This window comes from Eucalyptus grandis, chromosome 11 (genome assembly GCF_016545825.1).
Source record: "Eucalyptus grandis isolate ANBG69807.140 chromosome 11, ASM1654582v1, whole genome shotgun sequence".
Classification (NCBI taxonomy): Eukaryota; Viridiplantae; Streptophyta; class Magnoliopsida; order Myrtales; family Myrtaceae; genus Eucalyptus; species Eucalyptus grandis.
In genome coordinates this window covers 49,175,409-49,199,005 of record NC_052622.1, presented here as the reverse complement: position 1 = coordinate 49,199,005, position 23,597 = coordinate 49,175,409, and the positions used below count along the sequence as shown (strand labels likewise).

The 23,597-nt window shown below is 39.7% G+C and overlaps 3 protein-coding genes across 4 annotated transcripts; 2 read left to right on the top strand and 1 right to left on the bottom strand.

Annotated features, from left to right (window-relative positions):
- The first annotated feature begins 6,294 nt into the window (after window positions 1–6,294).
- On the top strand, window positions 6,295–11,849 carry LOC104426834 (SWR1-complex protein 4). Of its 2 annotated transcripts, XM_010040000.3 has the most exons (16): window positions 6,296–6,645; window positions 6,767–6,853; window positions 7,282–7,347; window positions 7,435–7,494; window positions 7,657–7,713; window positions 7,881–8,010; window positions 8,090–8,154; window positions 8,278–8,370; window positions 8,489–8,536; window positions 8,780–8,950; window positions 9,117–9,227; window positions 9,600–9,695; window positions 10,211–10,282; window positions 10,450–10,507; window positions 10,662–10,696; window positions 10,803–11,849. In XM_010040000.3, exons 1-16 carry the CDS (start codon window positions 6,532–6,534, stop codon window positions 10,881–10,883), a joined length of 1,344 nt encoding a protein of 447 aa, XP_010038302.1. In that variant the 5' UTR covers window positions 6,296–6,531; the 3' UTR covers window positions 10,884–11,849. The 2 variants fall into 2 exon arrangements, with proteins under 2 accessions (XP_010038303.1, XP_010038302.1); XM_010040001.3 differs by lacking the exon at window positions 7,657–7,713 and having other exon boundaries at window positions 6,295–6,645.
- An 807-nt stretch (window positions 11,850–12,656) lies between these two features.
- LOC104426835 lies at window positions 12,657–14,486 on the top strand. Its single transcript, XM_039304902.1, has 5 exons — window positions 12,657–13,064; window positions 13,151–13,272; window positions 13,412–13,600; window positions 13,751–13,802; window positions 13,938–14,486. Exons 1-5 carry the CDS (start codon window positions 12,762–12,764, stop codon window positions 14,052–14,054), a joined length of 783 nt encoding a protein of 260 aa, XP_039160836.1. The 5' UTR covers window positions 12,657–12,761; the 3' UTR covers window positions 14,055–14,486.
- A 3,328-nt stretch (window positions 14,487–17,814) lies between these two features.
- On the bottom strand, window positions 17,815–20,526 carry LOC104427981 (probable glycerol-3-phosphate acyltransferase 3). The gene is made up of 2 exons (XM_010040986.3): window positions 19,527–20,526; window positions 17,815–18,828 (listed from the first exon to the last, which is right to left on the bottom strand). Exons 1-2 carry the CDS (start codon window positions 20,253–20,255, stop codon window positions 17,893–17,895), a joined length of 1,665 nt encoding a protein of 554 aa, XP_010039288.1. The 5' UTR covers window positions 20,256–20,526; the 3' UTR covers window positions 17,815–17,892.
- Between the last annotated feature and the right edge of the window lie 3,071 nt (window positions 20,527–23,597).

The following is a 23,597-nucleotide window of genomic DNA, read 5'->3' as shown; positions in this document are numbered from 1 at the left end:
ACCATTGAGAGAGATCATTAGGGTTACTTAGTGAGGAGATATACCTAGTGTGTTGTTTGTTAGGATTTTTCCCATGTAGTATGAATTCACATGCGGGTGATTAAGGAAATTCTATTGAGATCCACATCGTCAGACAACATTATTTTTATTTGCATGCTGCGCATCAATATCGAACGTGTAAAGAATTCTTTAGACCGGCAATGGACCAAAGAAAAGTCCTTTAATTTATCCGCAAAGAAGAAGGAATCTATAGGAGTATCCACCAAGAAGGAGGAATCAAAGCCAATTCATTGAACGAGCGATGTCAAATCCTCTATGCTCATTGCGCTCACATCTATGTTTGGCCTCACGCACCTCAAAGTGGGAACGTCGGCACAATTGAAATGACCTCCATATGGCCATTCCCATGATCTTACGTTCAAGTCAACCTCTTCGGATAATGGCACTTGCACGACCAAATGTCTCTATTTTGAGGCATAGCTAGCTGGAATCCGTAGTCCACTCAAAGCTAGTTTTGTCTCCAGACTTTATTTGATCTCCGCAAATAATTTCAGCCTAGACTCGCGCTATATAAAGTGACTATAGTAGGGGAGGCTTACCCACACGCGAGATCAGTCTAGCTAAGATCGACCGAAATTTAGGGTTGCAATTGATGCTCAAGTCTCGCTCAACTTTAAGCTTAACCATTGAAGAAAGGGAGAGATTACCACAAAAGATTTAAGCTTATTGTAGTTGTACTAATTTAGTTCTAAATCTTCCAATTTGACTAATTTAATTCTCAACTTTTTGTCAATTTGTCAATCCAGCCAATTTTTGGAAAATCGCTAACATAAATGCCGACTGTCCTACATGGCACCAATGGCGCTAATGTGGACAATTTTTTTTTTTTTTTTTTCTTTTTCTCTTATTTCCCTCCACTAGTTCGTGGCCTCAATGATGGCTAGTGGAGGTTCCAGTTGGCCCTCTTTGGATCTGGGCAAGGGTTACCATGCCCTCGTGGCAAAAGGCGGGCAAGGGACCACAAGCCCTTGCTGGCTACGATGCCCTTGCCCAATGCCAATGAGGGCCGACCAAATTTAAAAATAAAAATAAAAGGAAAATGAAAAGGAAAAAAGAAAAGGTGAAAAAGGAAATAAAAAAAGAAAAAATTCAAAAAAATTATTCATATCGGCACCGGTCGTATCACATAAGGTATAGGGCAATTAGTGTCCATGCTAGCAATTTTTGACCGAAATTGACTAGATAGATTTGAAATTGTCAAAAGGATAAGGCTAAATAGGTCAAATTGAGAGGTTTAATCTTTCTAGGTAATCTTTTTTATTGATGAAGCGAACTGATGATTGAGATAATGTACGTCGCGCACGCCTTTATGCGTCGTCATATATGGTTGCATGTGTAAGAGACCAGAAAGGATACGCGGCACGATGACCTTTGGAAACACTCTAAACGACTGTTAAAAGAAGACTCATACTATTGTCGGCAACTCATTCTACTCTTTGTTGTTTATCGTTTCAACTCATTGTACTTCAAAATCCCCCAATTCACCTATGTCGACCAAGGGAGTGGATGACCAACGAATGCCTTCGAGAAACCGAGCTGGCATTCCCTTTCGCATCAGCGACGAAAGATGAGAAATTATTGGGCTTAGTTACTAGCGTCCACTCGTCCAGGTCGATCGCAAGACATAAAATAGCGAAAAGACTCGAGGCATATTCTCATGTTTTCGGCTGCCACTCGCGTTTGTATTCGCTCTAAAGCTTCAAGTGTGTTCTATATAAATTATTCTCATGGCCTAGCTGATGGAACAAGATAGCTTTATTTTACTTAAACCGTGATTATCATGACGCTAAAAGTGGTGACAACGTATTCCCACGAGTGGGGACATCATATTGATTAGTCTACCTTTTTTCTTTCACGAGTCAAAGCACAGCCGAAAAGCATTTGCAGGCAGCTCATTGCCGCTCTTCATATTATAAAAAAAAAAAAAAAGGGGGGGGGATTAGTGGACATCATCGCTTAATTAAAACCCTAGGCCAAATGGCCCCAAGAGCAAAGAATGAAACGAGGAAGAATGTTTGGCAGATGGAGATGAACGGGTAAGGACAGCGGCTAATGATCGAGCAGCAAGATGTCTGTGCTTATAGCGGGTGGAAAACATGACATATGAAACAAATCATTCAGACATGATTGCGGGTGTGCTTATACGGTCGGAACATAGAGAAAGTCCAACGAAAAGTCTTGACTTTTATCGCAACTTTTATAAGACCCGAGGCGACAAATGCTGGGGAGTGGTGGAGAGAGAGAGCCTGCCCCTTCGGTATCTGAAAAAATATAAGAGAAACAAATAAGAAATGATAACGATGGATACTAAACAATTCGACAGCAAGAAACTAGTGCTAGACACAAAACGCTCCCGTCAAGATTGTAATGAAAATATATACAGTTTTTTCTGTATGTGTTGGAGTATACGCACACACATACGCACACACATACGCACACACAATTGACACTCGGAGTGCAAGTCCTGCTTTGTGAGTTTGTGTTATCATATCACACATATATACATCATACGCAATATATTTTATAGAACCGTATCCCACTTTTTTTGTACGTTGATGAAGTCAAGATCTTAGTTTTCTGTGGAATCAAAGGGTAATTCCAAACTGACTATGTGTGCAGAAACCCATTAGGCATAAATCGGGCAGTGTATAAATCTTCACTAGGTCGGAATTTCACCAAACAGACTCCATGGCATCTCGAAATCGGGACACTGTATCGCTCGGCCCTCAACACTCGTGAAGCCTTTTAATTTCCTCGAGAAACTTGATTTATCTTACCGACAACACTTGATTTATCTTACCGACAACATGGGCGCTCCGCTAGATATCCCGAGACTTGGAAAAAGAAAGGGCAAGTCGCGACGACACTTATGCGCGGCTTAGAACAAGTCGTATACATTTTTCAGGGGCAGTTCTCGGTCGGGCTACAGGCCAAAGACTAGGGTTAGACTCCGCAATGATAAACGGAAGCTTTATAGCTTTATGAGAGTTCACCTAATAAAGTCTTGTCGATTAACCTTATTAATCTGGTGGTGCTTTGAAAAGGGGAAGCTCGCTTCTCGACTCCAACTAAACATGTCGCCTCCTTCTGTCTGTCCCCCATTTCAGCAAGGTATCGTTTGACCGAATAGCTACATACACAAGCGGCCCGACCAGCTCGAACATAATTCGCAACTTAAAAAGTAATGACAGCAATAAAGCGAACTGTGTTAAGTCTCCGCAAACATAGTAAACCCTACTAACAGTCGGAAACAGTCGTACTTTAAGCAGGCCAAAAACGATGCGTAGTCGGGGTTTTTAATCAGAACGTGACGAGAACCACGCCGGAAAGGAGTGGATTTTTTAGGCTGAGAATGGACTCGGATGCCTCCGTCTTCTAGAATTGCGATGTTGGCCTTCGAGAGAACTTTCTCGTATCGTATCCATGCTATCCGTAAGTCCACCCGATTCGTAAGTTATACCACGTCGAACTCCGCCGGAAGGGGGGGGTGGAGAGAGGTGGGGCCGTAGATTAAAGATGTTTTTATAACTTGTATAGGTATTATCGCGTTAATTGGTAGGCAATCGAGTGTTGAAAATTTTCTGAAGTGTGATATATGTGCGACAACGGGCTAGGCCCGAATCGGGCCGGACCGAACTGGTTGACTAGGTCTGGGCCAATTCTGGTAGTTCGGCCGGGGCTTGGTTTCCACCTTCCCAATCCTACGCACTAACTCGTTCGGATCACACCTTAGCCCAAGTTTTAGTGCATTATGCAGATCATATCTTCATCTCTTTTATTTGGAGTCTAATGGGGGTATTCGAGACTCTTTTCGGATACTCTTGACTAATCTTTTTCTCAAATGAATACGATGATCCGCTCAAGTTCAGACCCTTTTAGGTTGTGGTTGGAATGGGCCTTGTTGAAGGCACGAGGGGGTTGTCAACGGGCACTCCTGCTCCAAAACCTCATAAATCAAGCTAATGCGTTTGGCCTAATTAATGTATTTACATTCTGGAAATACTCAAAACTCGAAAGACCTTAGGACCTGCCTTATGTCAAGGTCTTTAGAGACTTCTGGAAGTGCAATTGCATCTTTCCAAAAATTTTCAAAAAACATACTTGCATTTGGTTAAGGACTTTTAAAGCCCAAGAGGCTTTAGGAAAGTCTTTTCCAAACGCACATTTTATTCTGTTGTTATCATACTTGACTTTTGGTAATCTATGGCCCAACTAATATAAAGTATGCACTGTGTATGGATTATTGTGATGTGGCACTCCTGGCAATGACTATACATTCCACCGAAGAGGAGCTCCTCCACAACTATTTACTAGTATCCAGCGGTCTCTTTTCTACTCCTAGCGTGAAGACCCTTTCGTAGATTGTGGCTCTCTCTCTCTCTCTGTTATTATGATCTATCACTAATTTCGTTTGTTGGATTCTCGATAGTAATGAGTAAACTTTACGTGAGCGTGTACAATTGAATATAAAAATCGATCAAATATATAATATTAAGCTATGAAGAGTTAGAAGCGGGTGGTTGCTCCATTAAGTGAAGGATGGAAACCGCGGAGCTTACTGTTTCCTCAATTTTCTATTTTTTTTTCCTCAACCACAATTGCTCTAAAATTATGGGATTGTCAACGGCAGAATTAGAGGTAAAGCATGATTTCGGGATATAACCTAAAATTATGATTGGTTCCAGATTCCAAAAATTGAAAAACCTATTTTGATAGATAGGTTCCAAATTCTAGCTCAGTATGACCTATAACTTAAAATCTAAAATAAGTTATTGTATTTTTCTTGATCTATTTCTTTATACAATTATGCGATATTACATGGCGTTTGATGATCGGTATATAATATGGTATCACTAGTCTGGATTTTCATTTTATAATCAAGACTTTTATTTTATTATTGTTTCATATTTTTCATGTATATAAATATAAGTTATGGTCAATAACTTTTAGCAGCAAATGATGATTATTAAATATAATAATTCACTACAAACATTCAATTAATAATACAAGTGAAATTTGGGTAAATCCTAGAACTGGCCTTAGAACTTGGGAACCTGTGACATGGTAAATTCTATGTTTAAACTCCAAATTCCAAAAAATGAGTAACCTATTTTAATGAGTAGGTTTCAAATTCCACCTAGAACCGCTCACTTCTAAATAGAATTGCATCCAACTAAAAAAAAAAAAAAGTAGAATTGCAAAATTCACCACTACCCTTCACTAGATTCGGTACGAATGACTTGTGTATTTTATGCAAGGGTGTGATGGTAATTTAGGGGCCCGATGCCAACTAGATTCTTTGCAACGTTATATACATACATGCCTAGTTCAAAGGGGAATTTGATGATTTTTGGCAAGAGCATATGGATGTAAATTTGGAAGTTACAAGCTCCATAAAAGTAACAAATGATCGGGTGATAGTTTTTCTAATATATTATGAGAATAACAATCAATTCAGGATTATAAAAAATAAAATAATAAATAATTACAAATTGTTGTATAATTCACTCCTATAAGAATTTGTAATTTATAACAAAATGTTATTTTCACAATAGCTCAAAGATTACTTTGCTAAGAAAGTCATAAAAGTAAAGAGATTTATTACATAACTATCATATATATGACTTTTTATTATTTATGATATTTGTCATATTTAGTTTTTTTTTTAAATATGGAGATTTGTTTGGTCATCTAAAAAGTGAACACAAAACTTTGGAAAGCTGGCTCTATATATCGTGTAGATGAAGAATTATAGATATAGATGTAGATGACTCTTTATGTGTAAATCATAAATTAATCTTTTCTTTGGTCTAAATAAATTTAGGGATAAGTGTATCGAAAATCCTAAAATTTGTCATGAAAATGTAATTGAGTTCTACAACCTTAAAAAAAAAACTAAATCTTAAAAATTTCAAAAGTGTAATAAAGTATTAACACTTATCAAATTGGTCAAATCTAAGTCATTTTATTAATTGCATTTTTCGAAAGTTTTATGATTCGATTTCACTTTCACGATAATTTTTAGGACTTGATTAGACATTTTAAAATTTTTAAGACTCGATTGAACTTTCGTGACAATTTTTAAGATTTAATTACATTTTTAAAAAATTAAGATTGAATTATATTTTCATGATAAATTTTAGGATTTTCAATGTAATTATCGCATAAATTATTATTATTGTTTATATTTGCTTGGAAGACGCGAGTGAGATTTTCCTTTCGTCACCTACCCGTGACGGGATCACCCCAGCACAGACAGACTGATCACCCTGCTGCTCCAACGTCCAAACTTTCGCGCTCGAAAGGAGCCCTAACTTCTCCAGTTCGCTCCCTTCTTCTTCCCAGATCAGACGCCCGGGGGAAAAGCTTCGAGCTTCGAGCTTCTGCGATTCGAAAATTGATCGAGAATGCCCTGACCGGACCCAATCCAACCTCCGAGGATCCCGAAGAATCCGGTCTAGGGTTTCGTAGATGGACGCCAAGGACATCCTGGGACTGCCCAAGAATCAGCTCCCGATCCCCCAAGAGAAGAAGTCCCGGCCTCCCAAGGAGCCTCAGAGAAAGCCCGATGGCATTTCGCGGGAGGTGATCGGTCGTTTCGGTCCGCCTGTTCTCTGTTTTCTCTGTTGTCCTCGAACGTTGCTGTGCTCGTATGTTTGTGAATTTCAGCTACGGTGGGTTTATGAATCTGCTGAAAATTTTGTAGGTGTATGCGCTTACCGGCGGCTTGGCGCCTCTCATGCCGTCAGTCGATGTTTCGCAATTGAAACGGCGGCCTCCTTCGGATGAGAAGGTTCGTTGGGTTTCAGTTTTAAGGTAGTGTAGTGAGGTTGGGTTTGGGGTTTAAGTTCATGATTAGGTCTAGAGTAGTTATAGGATTCTAGGTCTGATAGCGTTTGTACTTGAGTATTGGTTAAAGGGCAGAGTTTTATTTACCTATCTTAGTTTGTGTCATGAATCATGATGTTAACACTCTCAGTAGGATATAAAAAATGACGGGTTAGTCGATTTAGAGATTTTGTAGTAAAAGCATGGGCTGCTCTCCCAAATGAAGGAGCGTTCTGGAATGTAGATGACACTTTCAGTTAATCCACATATTACCCATTGCTCTGTAGAATAGAACGACCAATCATTCTATTTGTTATTTTGAGTTCCAGGCTTATTTCATGTGTAATCTTTTGTATAAAAATCAGTTCAGAGAATTCTGCCCTTTTTGTTCAGGTTACTTGGCAGTGGCTACCTTTCACAAATTCTGCTAGAAAGGATGACTTGCAGCTCTTCCATTGGGTAAGTTTTCCTGCCTTGCACAGTTGAGAACCTTATATCGAGTTGTTGTTAGCAGTAAAAGCTGCCCTGTTTCTTCAAAATCTGCAGGTCAGAGTCGTGAATGGTGTTCCGCCAACTGGTGATTATGCTTTTGCCAAATACAACAAGGTAACGCGCATGTTGGTTGTTACTTTTCTGTATGTTCTCTGGTGAGAGGAGGTTCTTTGTTTATGTGCCTATGTTAAAGTGAAAGTTTATCAATCTGTCTCTTCATGGTTATGATTTAGTTGTTCATTGGTTTGAGTTTGTTCTGTTTTTGATGTGATGCAGTCTGCCAACATTATTAAGTACACCGATGAGGAGTATGAGAAGTACTTGACTGATCCTGTAGGTATCATTCCAAGTGTTGTCTTTGTAACCTAGGAATAGATACAGTTACTTTTTGTTTTTTTCGTTGGAAGAGAATAAACTTGATGCTTGTTGCACATGACTTTATCTGTTGGCTAGCTTTTCAAATTCTCCCTTCCTGACCGAGTTGTTCTACCTGTTTTCAGGCATGGACCAAAGAAGAGACAGATCAATTGTTTGACTTGTGTGAAAGGTTTGATCTCCGCTTTATCGTGATAGCTGACAGGTTTCCCTCATCTCGCACGGTGGAGGAACTGAAGGATCGCTATTATAGTGGTATGTGTGTGTTTTTGAGGTTGAGTGAAGGTTTGTTCACGTTGACTTTCTAATTTCTTATTCTGCTGCATATGGTCAGTATCTCGTGCTCTTCTGAGTGCTAGAGCTCCTCCTGCAGATATCACCGGTCACCCTCTTGTAAAGGTTGGTGATGAAGAATGAAGCACCTATATTTATATTTCAGATAGTCAAATAGGGCATTTTCCTGAGTCCACTTTGTACTCAAGTTACATGATTGTCATGCTCATCTGTTTCCACATGGCACAGGAGCCTTACAATATATCACAGGAAGTAGAGCGCAAACGTGCCTTGTCAATGGTCCTCTCTCAAACAAAACAGCAAGAGAGAAAAGACACTGAGGTCCTTAATTACTATGCCTTTCGAAAGAAGAATCAAGTAGTTCTTGGCTGGTACATTAATTGATGAGCAAATATCAACCCTTTTTTTTTGTTTCTCATTTATTTGCTGTTTTTCTTAGGTGTTGGCTGAAGCGAAAAGGATAACAGAGTCACGGATGGCTGCTAAGGTAGTTCTTTGTGCCAAATTTCTTATCTTTTTAGTTTTGCTTTGTGTTTTCAGAAAGAGGACATTATAACTCTTCAGAAAGAATGAACATCATGAATAACAATGAACTTCATGAATAACACAGCTCTGGTATCCGGAGGAGTATCTATTCTTACTCTGATTCTGATATTGTGATTGTGCAATATTTTGTTGATGTTTCTAGTTGCTGGAGGTTGCAGTTCTTAAGTCTTTTCTTCATTTCCAGGGCCCTGAAGAATCTGAGTTGCCTGCAGTGGCAAATATTGGTCCAGACAATAGTCAGAGGGCTATCACTGGTGACGCTGTAACTCCTTCAACTGCCATGCCTTCCTCTGCTATCGCTGCATCATCAACATTAATGGCAGACAATGCGTCTACTCTTGCTTCTCTTCGCATGGTAGGCATTGTTTGCATTTAAGATGACCTTCTTTTCCCCTTAAAAGATCCTTTTATTTGTTTTCCCATGATATTTGTAAGTTTGCCCCAGTGTGTGGTTCACTTTAGACACTATTTCCAGTATTAAATTTTTAACTCCTTTCCACAACTTTCTGAATAAATTTCAGCTCCGTGTGTACCTGAGAACATATGCTCTTGATCAAATGGTGCAAGCTGCAAGTGCATCTGCTGGACTTCGGACAATTAAGCGGGTTGAGCAAACATTGCAAGAACTTGGGGTATGTTTATTTCCTCTTTCACAAAACAGTTTCAGGTTCCTTTCTTGGCTAGGGAATTTTATGTATTTGTTATCACATAATTCCTTATAAGGATTTAAAAAGAGGTACTTCCTGCTCTATGTTATTTGAATATTTTTTTATTCATTTTTCTTTCGCAGTTAAGCCTTTGCTAGATTTTAATTTTCCTGTGACTTGGTAGTAAAATTTTTAAGCTTTAGTAGTTTCACACATTCTTTCTATTTTCAGTATTCATTTTTCTTTTAATTGATGGGAAATTCAGCTAATGCGTTACTGTCAATGGAGTGTGCATGATTTTACTTTTTTTTTTTTTCTTTTTTGGGTATGATTATTTCAATTCCCTCTACCTTTCAGGTGAATTTGAAACCAAAAGTTCCAACCAAAGCTGTTTGTGCAGAGCATCTTGAATTAAGGAAAGAGATATTGACTCTTCTAAATCTTCAGAAGCAGGTAATTTCTTGCGTAACCATAATTATGTTCGTCTATTTGTCTTAATCTTTTGATTTCTTAATATTTCGAGCAGACTACGTATCTCTAAGCTTTTAGATTTTCTTTCAATCAAAAGGTCTTGCATTTTTGTTTATATCTCAGTAAAAATGACATTTGCATATTTTGTCATCAAATTCGTGTATCATCTGCTCTCACGACATTTAAGTTAATACAAGCAACCCTGATGGCCTGGTGTAGCTGTTATTTAGTTTCTGGCAGTAATTGCAATTTGAATTTGCCTGTTATGCCTGCTAATAGTGCCTGGTTGCTCACCAACCATAAGATTATCTGTGTTTTGATGAAATGAAGAAAACATGCCTGTGCAGCAATGAAGTATTTTAATGGCTCATTTTCCTTAACGTTCAATAAGGAAATTACACGAGAGGAACATGGATGAAGAATAATTAGATTTGTTGAGTTGGAAAATTAAAAATTTGACTCTTTTATTAATGCATTTGCCCACTCTCGAATTTCAGCTTCAATATAAGGAAGCAGAAGGTACATCTTTTCAAGACAGTCCTTACTCAGAAACACCAGGCACCCCAAAGGTCAGTATTTCAATACTTCAGCGGACTGGGATTAGATGCAGTTGAGCCGCTGCAATCATTGCTTTGCATTTGCTAGTATTGTTCTAGTCTGTATTCTATATCCCACTAAAATACCATTTTCTAGTTTTTTTATGTCATTTAAAGTCAAATGTCTCTCTTGATAACAGCGCGCGCCACGTGGGGACCAGGATCGACCATTTATGCCGGACCCTCTTGGTTTTGGAGGTATCTATTGGTGGTTATTGTCAATTTTCAAATTTTTCAATTTGTGGAACCTTTTGTTGTTTCCTATTACTAGTCTCCTGAGATCAACCTCTGCAAGTGAACCCTAGATCTGTGGCTTGAAATGATTGAATTCAGATACATGAACGAATTGCAGGTGATAGATTTGGCAAAAGGGACCAGAAACGCAAGGTAACCAGGTTCTTCCATTGAGTTAAAGATGTACTCGTTCTTGTACAACATCTAGTGCCTAATGTCATAATTCTTTTCTCTTTTATAATAAATTTGGCATCTTCAGGCACCTGGAAGAACATCAGAAGCTGCACAATCCCCATCTCAATCTAAAAGGCCTCGCAAGATGAAGGCTTCTGACATATAGTTGTGGGATGATTGAGTCTTGGGCTATTGGTAACAGTGGCTTGTGGCGTGATGATTTGACACAAAATTTATGCTTCCCCAGATGCTTGGTCAACAATTAAGCACGAAAGGCAGATGCAACTCCCTCAGGATTGCTTCTTTTTGTCATATTTGGAGTTGAGCAGAAGCTTACACCAATGCTGAGCTTTTCCTGGAATGAGACGGTTACGCATGACAATTACTCATTAATGTCCAGGTGCCCATCCCGAGCGTGAAAATCCTGCGTCCTTAGCTGCTGACATTATGTATATATAGTGACCATGTGTTGATCTTCTGTGGATGAGGGGTTTCTCCCATTAGCATACTTTTTCTCTGGAAGAGATGAAGGAGGCTTCAATTTAAAAAGGCGAAGAAGCCTTTTTAACATTAAGAAATGCCTGCTGCTTTTTGCTTCAAAGTAGAGGGGATCTCGAAATGGAGGAACAGATATATATACGTAGAAGATGCGCGTAAACTTTGCTGGTCCGAATCAGATCATCTGATTGGTTCCCAATCAAGCATTTTGTGAGGCCCTGTCGACCCAATTAATGTGGACTCCGGATGGTTTCTTCTATAGTAAGCTTACATCGTGATGGTGGCATTTGGAGTGATAAAAGAAGCTGATTGAAAGTTGGCTAATATCCGTCAAATGCAGGATCTATCCTTGTAGGAAAAATTTTCGTATCCACAGCCATGCCATATTATTCCCTGTTTGGTTCAGCATTCCCAATAGGCTTTTCAAAGCCCCTTGGGAAAAATGTTAAGTATTTGGTTCAGGATTTTGAGGTGTCATTTGCCCAATATTAGCATTTGGAATGTTGAAAGCTCAAAGTAGGTAGAGACTTGTATTTGGAATGTTGAAAGCCTAAAGTAGGTAGAGACTTGCTTTGGACTTTTAGCATTTTCAGAATTCTAAATAGGAGTTTAATGATTTTTTTTTTCCTTCCAATATTGGTCTCACTAATAACTGCGTTTTTCTCTTTTACCCTAAAAAATTACTGTTTATCGTCTTCCTCCTTGGACTTATTGCTCTACTAGTGAAGCTCAGCCGCGGGTTTCACCGACCAGATTTGGTCACTGAGAAGGGTCGCCTAACCTCAGGCAACCTCGGGCATCGTGTGAGTCACGTGACCCACGCACCGCCGTCACCTGGGTCACATGGCCTCAGGTGATGTCGCTTGAGGCCACGCAACCTCAGGCATTCACCTAGGTCATTGGGCCCAGGAGGCCGGCAACCTCAGCAGTTAGGTCACGAGCGGCCTCAGGCTGTTGGGTAGTAAGACCTACGCAACCTCAGGCGGTGGCACTGGGTCACGCAACCTGCCGCCTCCCCACCACCACGGCCACCAACCGCCTCCCCCACCACAACCACAAGCTCCAATTGCCTCCCGACTGTTTCACCTTCTATTTCAGCATCTCCTCTTCTTTTCTTTTTTTTCTTTTCACCTCAAAGGTACTTTGCAAAATACACAAAAATGAAAATATTCAAACACTCTTGTCTTCATCAAATGTTAATTCTTCTAAAGATACTTAAAGAAATACAAAGCTATTTCTCCGAAGTTGAACTAAACGGGCCCATTGTCATTGCTCCATTAGTATTAAGGAACGAACTATTATGTTCAATCTAAGTGAAAACATAAATTCTTCGTACAACGATGCAGCGAGCTCTTGGCAAATTTATAGGTAGGGTTCCATATGCGTAGATGATCTCATTGGCGCTCGTCACATCATTTAGTTAAGTCGGCGATTGTACTAAAAAAGAAAAAAAGGTACATTTCCATGGCTGACGGAGAAAGCCTGGAAAAAAGGATTCGTACGTCTTAAAACATCCCGAGGTGCTGCTGTTTGGTCCATCGCCAATATGCAATCTCTCATCGCTGTTGGTCCCGCCTGCTGCCCTCTGTCTCACTCTCTCTCTTACGCTCCTCGTACTCAGCTGCAGAATGTCAGATATTTTGTCCCCAGAACTCGCTGCACCTTGAACGAAGACCGACAAAGCGCCGCGACCGGAAGCAAACTCAGCATCGCTAGGCCGCTCTCGCTCTCCCTCTTCGGGTCAGGCTTCTTTCTGGGTACTCTCATCGATGGACTCCACTCGCGGGTCAATCTCGTCGTCTACGAAAATGGGTCAATCGATCTCGGCCCTCTCCACACAAACATCTGGGTAAAAAAGGCCCAATCTTTTATGCTTTGCTCTACACTCCACTCAATAGATTTTGAAGTTATGACTTTGGGGGTTTGTAATTTTAGGTCCCTCCATTGCTGGGGTTGTTCTATTGCACTGTTGGGTTGCTTCAACTGTACTTGGATGAGAGAACTTCTTCAAAGGGTTCTTCACAAGGGAGTTTGGAGAAAACAGTTGCTTCACTGATGTGAGTATCCACCCCAAAATTGGATTTCAAATTTTTCCAAGATATAAGGGGAGAAGAAATATTGTTGTTCCTGACCTGATGATTGATGACTGGAGCGGTTTCTGATGGGGGGTTTCTTTCATGATGTCGATCGATTCAGAGCACTGGTGGGTTTCATTGAATTGAGCGCCGAACTGTACAAAGCTGGAGTGGCAGCCAACATTGAGGCCTACATTCTGTTTGCAATGGCTGAGTTAATGTGGTTATTACTGGACAGAAGTTGGTTTGGTTTTGCCTTGGCTTGCGTTGTTGGTCTTGCCTGCCCATTGGCTGAGATTCCTCTCATGAAGTAATGGTCCTTTAGTTCGATTCATATCATATGTTGGAATGGTTTAATTTATTTTGCATGCTTTACTTGTTACCCTTAACGGAGAAAATTAATGATATTCTAAAATGATTGCGCATTGATTAGTGTTTTTCTTGGCTAAATCTCTCTCAGGTTCTTTAACCTCTGGTATTACCCACAAGCAAATGTTGAAATCCTTGGTCAGGTAATCTTTTAGACACCCCCTTTCACTTGCTATCTGCAAATATGACCAATGAAAACATAAATGAACGAATGACAACAATAACAGAGAGGTGTCTGGTTTTACTTCTATGTTGTTTCTGCACACTTTGAATTGCAGGGGTTAGTGACTTGGACAATCACTTGCTACTTCGTTTACACACCATTTCTGGTGAATCTGTCCCGTTGGTTGAGGTCTGTGATTTCTTCTTGTTATTCGGAGGACAAGTCTTCCTAGAGGAAATGCATTTTTCTTCACTCACAAGTATCAAAGAGAACATTTGATTATGCCAACTGAACCAACAGACTTCAGCTTTTGGTGGGTTGGTTAAGGCCATTTCCCAAAAGCCATGAGGACTTGGAGCGCTGATCTGAGAAGAGTATAATTTACTTCTTTATATTGAATAAGCTCTATAAATTCAGGCGTTGAATGAAGTGAATCTTGTTCTATTTTGTTCACGTGGTTTTTTAATTCCTGAACATAGTGATCTCTTAAGACTTAATTAGGTGAGATTTGTTACTTTGTATCAATGACTGCCATAAGCTACAGAGCAGAGGATTGTCTAATAATTACGGGGGGCCGATTTTGCTCATGTTATGTGTGTTCTGAATTGTTGGTTCATGGACAATATACAAGTAAACTGATTTACATGTCAGCTGAATTCTTTAACTTTGTTATATGATCTTTGCCTAATGGTTAAAGATTTCTAACATAGAGACACCATGGCTGTATAAGTATCCACATTGTCTAGTAGCAAGATTGCGAGTTTGAATCGTCACATTGTTCTTTGGCACATTCTCTTTTCACCCAATTGCAAGTTTCCTTTAGTTGGTTTTAATTGCTCTTTCATCTGCCTACATTAGGTTGGCATGCATCAAGCTTTCATCATCGCATCATTATCATCATGAAGTGTGTTGAAGTACAGAACGCAAAAGATTACAAAGATCCTCATAAGGTTTCCCCCATTTTAAAACCCTAAACCTTTTAGTGTTTCAGAAGGCATCCTATATTTACTATAGTTTGTTAAGACTTAAAGGTGTGGAGTGCAGTTTTTCTGAAAAGGGTGCAAAGCGCATATTTCCATAGTACTAGTTGCAAAAAGTTGGATAAGAGAGACTTAAGGATGATTTATGGTATATTTTCTGAAGAATATAAATCCTATTATCTTCTAGTGGCTTTGATATTTAAGAGTTTACAGGTGTATACGTCACAAGTGAGAACCATTAGCAGGTTCAGCAACCAAAATAATTCAAATCCGAAGTACAGTTGCAATGCGTATCTGATATTATGTGAAATCTAATGGAGTCATGATATCAATAGTCTTTAAACTCTCACGTGATGAACAATGTTGTATTTGAACTTTGTTTTAGCTCAATGGGATTCTCAACTTTCTTAAAAAAATTACTCGGTATGACTTTCATTTGAATACTATCACTAGGCTTTTAGCTAATTTAGGCTGCAAACTCAATCATTATCAAACCAATGTCGTGACTCATTAGATTGCTTGTCGAATGTGCTTTTTGTCCCCTAATAGACTCAAAAATCCCATTTTACTTGCGGAAGAGTCTCGAGAATTAAAACCCTAGATTGTATCCTTCTGCCAGCAGGAAAAAAAAACATGTTGAATGTCGAAATGTGAAAGCAACATCCACTTGATGGTATAGTACATCCCGGTCGACACCACCTTTCTTGTTACCAACATAGTCGAACAAATTCCAAAACAATACTGAATCTGGGATGAAACATAAAAAAGTTCATGCACCGGTGGGGTCATACAAGTGAAGCAGAGCATGCAATGCTGCGCATTGTTTTTGAAGGTGAATAGATGAGGCCAGACAGTAACCATGTTTGTCTGTGTGTGTGTGTGTGTGTGTATGTGAGAGAGAGAGAGAGAGTTGGGGCAATTGATCCTCTCTCTTGTAGAAGCACACTCTGGACTCAAGTGGATCCAATTATTTCAGGCTGATCGGTTGGTGATTGGGACAATGATCCCACAGATTTTACCAACAGTCTGCAATGTACGTCCTCCGTATGAGGCATCGAGTCTATACATCGGCAAAACCTACTTGATCGTGACCGCTGATTATGCGGACTCGATGACCTATACTTAATAGCCTGAACATAGTAAAGATCCTTTGATCCGCCTTTCATGCACTCGCACTTCGCAGACTCAGAGACAACTCGCAGAAAAGATGGACTACAGGGTGTTAGCGACCTGTCAAGGTCAAGAGGATGTTCATTTTGAATTCGACAAATGTTATAAGATCAAAATTCTATTGCAGTAGACCTGTTAACGTTATAAATCTTTGTAAGGACCTCTAGTACGGCTAGTATTTGATCGACAATCCCCATAACTTCTAGTTTAGTCAGACTCGCTTGGCCAATTAAGCAACAAGCAAGAACCGAACAAGTAAACGAAAGAACCCGACGCCAATGGAGTGGCATATTCCTATTTTATAATGATTGACTAGTCGGAAAGGAAATTATTGGCTCTATGGGAACTTCAAATGTCTTTTCCCAGTAGTGTGAACCTTTGCCTGTGATATCGAGTATGAAGCTTATAGAGTTGAACTACACTGGCTTATCGCTTTGGTCCAGCCACATCTCATGACAAGCTGATTTTCGAGTCTTAAGTTAGGGGAATGTTTTACGCACCCACACGCCATTCAGGTCTTCATGCGGCATCTGAAATTGACAATTCATGATATACGGAGGACCTAATGCATCCATCTCAGTAGAAATATCATCAATTGAAGACTAAACTCAACAAATACCACAAGCACACTCAAATGGTATGGCATAGCATCATCAGCGATGATTGACACCTACCATTCACTCGTGGTCATAAGCGTTTTGGACATTGGGGTTGTGGTACCCAAACGTGATCCCATACCATCTGAATGCGGTTTGTGAGGGATAGGACCGGGGGTTTGACATTACTCTAACTAGAATCATGCTTACTGGCAAGCGTTTGAAGTGCTTATTTTACTTTACTGAAGAAATAGATTATCCAGTACTACATGGTCCTGCTCATGTAGCAGTTCTGTTAATTCAAGAAGTTGATTCTGATCAATGTCCTATTATGCACAATATCCTCGTCCAAGATCAACAGCGGACATCAGTGGATTTATGTTATCATCCTTATAACCAGTCAAGCAGGTTGATCAGTTAGTCAATTTCGGCAATCCGAATGTAATTATACCTAAATTCGGAATATATTGTCTTCCGTCTGCAATGGGTTTGTGGCATTTTACCCTTTCATACATGGATGAGTTAGGAAAAACAAAACGTGTCAATATTCTTGTCTTATTTCTGGATGCATCGAGGAAAACATTTCAAAGCAGTTTTAAGCCTGTGTTTTTTAATAAAAGAAATCTGGATGGTCAGAAGCAACCTTAATTTCTGGTTATGGCGACTCCAACATTAGCTCATCAGTAGGTGGCCAAAAGGAAATTAAATAAAGATCAAAGTGTTTGGTGAGCAATGACTAGCTGTGTATATGCAAATCCATCTCTAGCAGTGAGTCATCTTATCTTTAACTTATCCTAAAAGAGACGGTTATTTCTCGGACAAAAAGCTATATAGCGACCGACCGAATCCAAGGTATCATGCTTCAATTTCCAAAATTTGTTGTATTCATGTTTAGATGTGCAACCAATGTTTCTAGAAAATGTCTGCCGCAAATTAAAAAAAAAAAACTTTAGCGGTAGCAATGTCACGAGTTTAGTCAGGAAACTTCACTAGTTTAGTCATGCGACAGTTATTCCGTGTCATGACTCCTAAGAGTCCTTCTATTATCACTTGAACCATATATCATACTGTGATGAGCAAATAAACATCCCATAAAACCTTAATCTTTTTTTTATTGTCATATACAAACACCTCACCAAATACCTATCTGGTAGCATCATCAATCCAACATCACAAATCACCCCAAAAAAAAATATATATATATATATAGAGAGAGAGAGAGAGAGAGAGAGAGAGAGAGAGAGAGAGAAAATTATAATAGTGGGGTCATTAAAAAGGATAATAGTATAAAACTTTAATTTCTTTTTTTTTGGTCTTTCTTTTATCAATTTCTATTGCTAGCAATCCCTTCATTACCGGCCAAGATCAAGTACTTATCCTTCCTTGTGAGCCTTGTGCACTCAAACCCCAAAGCCTTGCCAATCTCCTTTTGCACATAATTTGCCCTGTCAAACCTTATCGTCTTCTCACTCTCATGACATTCACTATTAGCATAATTATTGCAAACCCCAGAAGAAAGCACCATTTTCTCAAGCAACTTTAGGCGGTACCTTGGGTTTGGGTTCATGAAAAAGAAGAGTGGGTCAAAGCACTTGAGCCCGCCCGCGGTCGTGCCATAGAACATGCCGACATGCGCTTCGAGTGCCACGGGGATTACCTCGTTGCTCATCTCCGAGAACAATGGGCTGAACCGGAGCAGAAAGGGCTCTCGGCACGTGGTCCCCTCTGGGCAAATGACCAGGTCACCTTGTTGAAGAAGCTTCTCCATCGTTGCCGCATCTTTGTCCCGGTTGCGTGTCAAACGCACCGTCTTGATCGGGGACAAGATCTCTGACACCCAGCTGAGGCTGTAGGTGACGGCAGTGAAGTTCCTCTTGAGGCTGAATGAGAGGTAGAGAGGGTCTAGGAGTGTCCTGTGGTTGCAAACATAGAGAAGGCCTTTGGTCCTTTTAGGTTTAGTATGATTGTTGTCAATGTTGGTGTTGGTCTTGTTTAGGGTTGTGGGGAGTGATACTGTGAAGTGGAGACCAGAGAAGGCTAGGAGTGCGGTGGAGAGATTAAAGGGTAGGAATATGCCAATGATGGCTCTCAAGAGGGCAAGACAGATGCCAAATGGGAGCCATATGAAGATGGCTAAGGCTGTGATTGGGGTGGGTTTTAGGGCTAATCTTCCATCATGGAAGATGAGTGGCTTTGGGTCGTTTTCTCTTGGGAGGTGATGCCAGGTTCTATCGTCTGATTTGCTCACTAGGTATAGTTCCTGTGGAAAAGGAAAGCAAAAGAAGACTTGGCATTAGACTATAATCTATGCACGTATGGACAAAAAAGTATACCCAGGTCCTTGGATGTGCATAAGCACCGTACTTATTGGCGAGTTTTTAGAAAGTATGACAATTTGCTTGTGTGATGACAACATGGAAATATTAATGCGAGAGAAAGTGATGGAACATGTGAAATGGTATATGTCTTAGCACTGACAAATTTGTGTGAAACATATACAGTTGCATTTTGTGAATAGTTTCACGCCTTTGGTATATGAAAAGAGAATTTCAAGAAGATGAACTGGCAATGGCATATATTGCTAATTAGATAGATTTTGTCCATGCAACTTTATAGATATAAAAAATTCCATGATTCATAACAACTTTGATGGAATTGATTTTAAAGGAACGGTGATGATAGAGTTATATGAAAATACCATGTGATCTAATGACCACTACGAAAGACTAATCAATGAGCAAGGAGGAGAGAGGCGATCATGCCACTGCTTAGATGTTATTTGTCACCTTGAACTATAGCAATATCCAAGTGATCTCTTATTTATGATAATCATATAGAAGTGGTGATCGTGTCTTCAGATCTTTTCAAATTGAGATAGGGGAAGCTATGCGAGACGACAACAAGCACCACCGCGGGGTTGAGAGAGAGAGAGAGAGAGAGAACTCTTTCACCACTCACCTTGCATCTTGAGAACAAAGGATCATGTTGGAGGGACTTCTTGTAGCTGTTAATGCCGATGAGACCACATAGTGAAGAAGTTTCCTTCCCAAACATCTCCTCCAACTCATCAACCACACTCCGCCTCCTCCTCTCCATAAGCCCCACATAATACCCACACACCACCTTAAGCTCCCTCCCGACCACCATGTCAACCTCCAAATAATCCCTCAAGAAGCTCTCAACCATCACTTGGGGAAGCCCACTCACTCCCACTCTCTTTCCTCCTCTCTTCCTCACCATCTCAAACCCTTCCAAACCCACATCCTCAAGCAAGAACTTCGGCAAAACAGCACTCCCCACCCTGAAACTTTCTTTTTTTAACCCAAAGAAGCAAACCATGACCATTATCTCCAACCCTAGCTCAGCATCACAAAACCCTAAAAATGGGTATGTCATGAGAAGCAATAGCGCCCTCATGAGGCCCCCTGCTTCGAAGGCCACGAGCATGAAGTAAGGGAACAAAGAGCAGGACCTTAGCAAAGCTCCTTCGACGTCAAACACGATGGTTTGGTCGTGTAGGTCTTGTCTGTGAGCAAGAGAATGTAATCTCTGGTACTTAATAAAATTCGCATGCGCGCCGACGTTACCTCCACTGCGGTTGAGGATTCTAGTTGTCGTGAGCTTCCCCAGGATTAGTTGATAGAGGAAGAATGCGAGAGACTTGAAGAAGAAGACTTCAGGGAACATTTTTTGGGCTCTATGATAACATCAAAGTTGCTAAAGTGAGAAATTTTGTGTTTTGGTGTCTGAAGGGCAAGACGCTTCATATACAAAAAGGTTTGATATGGAGATAACCTTTTCTCTGTGAGAAAATTATTACATTACCCTCTATTTTCTTTTTCTTTTTTCTTTTCAAGGAGTTCCTCCATTTGCCAGCTCCTTGGATGTTTCCTTGCGTTTTCGTAGTTATGACCTACAATGGCCCGTATTTATTGGCCTAGCCTGTCGGGATGCAAATATCAACTAGCTCCCATTTCTATATCAAGTTTGCAGATGGTGGTCAATTGGTCTATGGTTATATACGCTCCCCGTGACGTGTGAAAGTATTCTGCCGCATTCATTGCCCAGCTAACATACAGAAGCAAGCTAATGAACCGGCGGATTGAAATCACATTGCGTTCTGAAATTCAAAAAGAAAATGTATATGTCTTGGTCGACTTGCTTTTCCCACACTCCGATGAAACGTCACCGACCGGCGGATGCTTAAAGATGAGTGTCTCGGATACAATAGGCCCATTCCTCCTGACGTTAATCGATGCCTAAGTTTCTTCAAAAGCATGCAAATTGGACGCCAAGTTTGGTACTGACACGGTTGTCCATAGAAGGTAGTAAACTATTGAAATTTTCACACCGAGTTTCCAAATGATGAGTGTTGCAGTATTTAGAAATGTACAGCCGACTCGTACCTCATGCGTAAAATGGGTTAGGAAAAAGGAATGCATCATAGTCGGCAACACTACTAATCGCGATCAAATTCGAAAATGACAATTCTCATACCAACCACACCAAATTAATTACAAAGCCAAAAGTATATTTACGATAGATCATTGGAGAAAACACGAGGACAAGGAGTTGAAGATAGAAATCAAAATTGAAACCTTCCGCTTCTCCTCGTGATGGGAAGGACCAAGTACCTCATTGCTGTACCTTTGCATTAGAACTTGGTAAATAATAATATCTCGTGAATTTTCTATCCCCCAATAAATTGAGTGGGTATGCTCACGATACAATGTTAAACTTTCAATCTTGACAACTACAAATGAAATTCACATGATTTTAGAGTTTGTTGCGACCTAACTTCGGGTGAACCACCTAGGGTTTGGCTAATTGATTACTAAGCCTAAACTTAGCTCGAGCTCTCCCAAGCCCATACCAATTCACTTATGTTCAAGTTCTTAACATGCAAATAATTTTTCAATTATGAGTTGTCACTAATCTATTTTTGGTGGGTCGATTAAAAACCCGAGTAAAATAACGGGAAATTTACTTTACTCCTATGAACTAGAGATTGTGAGTTCGGGAACTTGATCACGCTAAATTTTTCTAATGTCATTTCAATACATTTCTCTTTTATTTTGAAAAAATGTTTTGCAGGTAGCTTGAATTGATTTTAATTTAAGGTGATTATGCGGGTGCGCAAACTACCAATTTAACACCGACAAAATTAAAAAAAAAACAATAAATAAATTATGAGACTTACCTCATAGTTCACATCAACAACCCTACATATGATTTCTAATTAACACGCAGTCACTCAATTTTTTAGGATTTTCTCTTGTTTAATGAAATTTAAGGTATATGTCATGCAATTTAATTAAATGGCCTAATTCTAATGACAAGCAATTTCTAATTATATGGATCTAGCAACAAAAACTAAATGACATGCATTTCATGAACCTAATTCTATATGACATGCGCATGATATTTTTTATTTTGTTATAAAGATTCGCAATTAAAAATTACTAATAATAAAAATCTAACTAAAATGAGATATTATCTTTTTTAAGTTAGAAAATAGACTAATCTGAATCCTATCTTAACTTAGAAATTTATCTCGACATGAAATTTAATCCTTATATATAACCTAGATATCATCTAAACATGCATTCTAATATAATTAGAAATGTATCTAATTATTCTATCATGCAATTATATCTAGGAAATCAATTCTAATGTACATGATATGCAAATGCAATCTTTTTTCTTTTTCTTTTTTGTATTTTTGGGATAAATAAAGCAATTAAAGTAAGATAAGCACCAAATCACTCAAGATCATATATCATCCAATCAATTTTAATAAGAAAATAATATCCAACCAACTTGAAATTTCGCAAATAAAAATGATTAGTTGGTCTTAAGTCTTAAAGATCAAAATATCAATTTTAAATATTCCCGCGGAATCAATAATTCCATCTAAAACCTTATAGGTGAAATCAAAGATTATATGCGGTTGCGAATTAGGAAATAAATCTTAATTGGGAGATATGTCTATCACTCATAGATATGCATGTTAGATATTAATAGACATATATTAGGCAGTAAAATATGCAAATATACTAGAGATGTGCATCTTACTTAAGTCGAGGATATTCTTTCCAAATTTGCTTGCAACGCAATCGGACCAAAATCGTGACCGGTTCCTCGACGGTGAGGAGCAACAAATGGCGGCAAGCGGCAACAATGCGTTAGCGAGTATCGGTGGCGTGTTCACAGCCAAGGAGGACTCATTGACTACTTATATACCGTGAGTGGGGGTGTTGGAGGCTCGGTGTGACACAATCACACGATGGTCAAGGACAACCGGTTGTCTCGCGGTGGATCACAAGCAGCCCATAAGAGTTGCAGCTCAGCACGTAGGATTCCACGGTTGGGATGGTCAAGGACAGCAAGGACAACCGGTGGTCTCGCAGTGGATCACAAGCGGCTCGTAAGAGTTGCAGCTCAGCACGTGGGATTCTACGGTTGGGGATTCCGGAGCAATTGCTTTTGGTAGTTGGAAGCTACTGGTCATTTAGAAGCCGGGTAATCGTCTAAGAAATTTTGCCTGTGATGGCAATTAATCACCGCGGAAGTTGCTAACAAACATTAAAGGCAGCGTCGAGATTGGACTACAATTTGACTTAAGAAAACCTGCAGCAAGAAAAATTCACGTGGGGCTAAACCAACGACATGGTGAGGATAATGGCATGTGGAAAAACCATGTGAAGACCATGTGCAATTGCCAGAGGAACTTCACTATTTTCCCTCTTAGCTCCCAATGGGACCATCTAAAGAAGACAAAACCGCCGTCTCCCTTTTCTCTCTTCTTCTGGCGTGTATCGCTCAAAGTGCTTTTAGAATAGAATTGCGGACCCCCCCTGGACTGGACAAGAAGAGATATATTCAAAATAAAAAGGCCCAGCAAGGAAAGAAACACAATTTCTTTCCCTTCTCCAATATTGAACAAGCATGCTACATCTCCTTTCCTATATTTTATTTCCCTCGTAGACCAATTGCATGCGAATTTCTTATGCATTTCTTTCCCGTGTT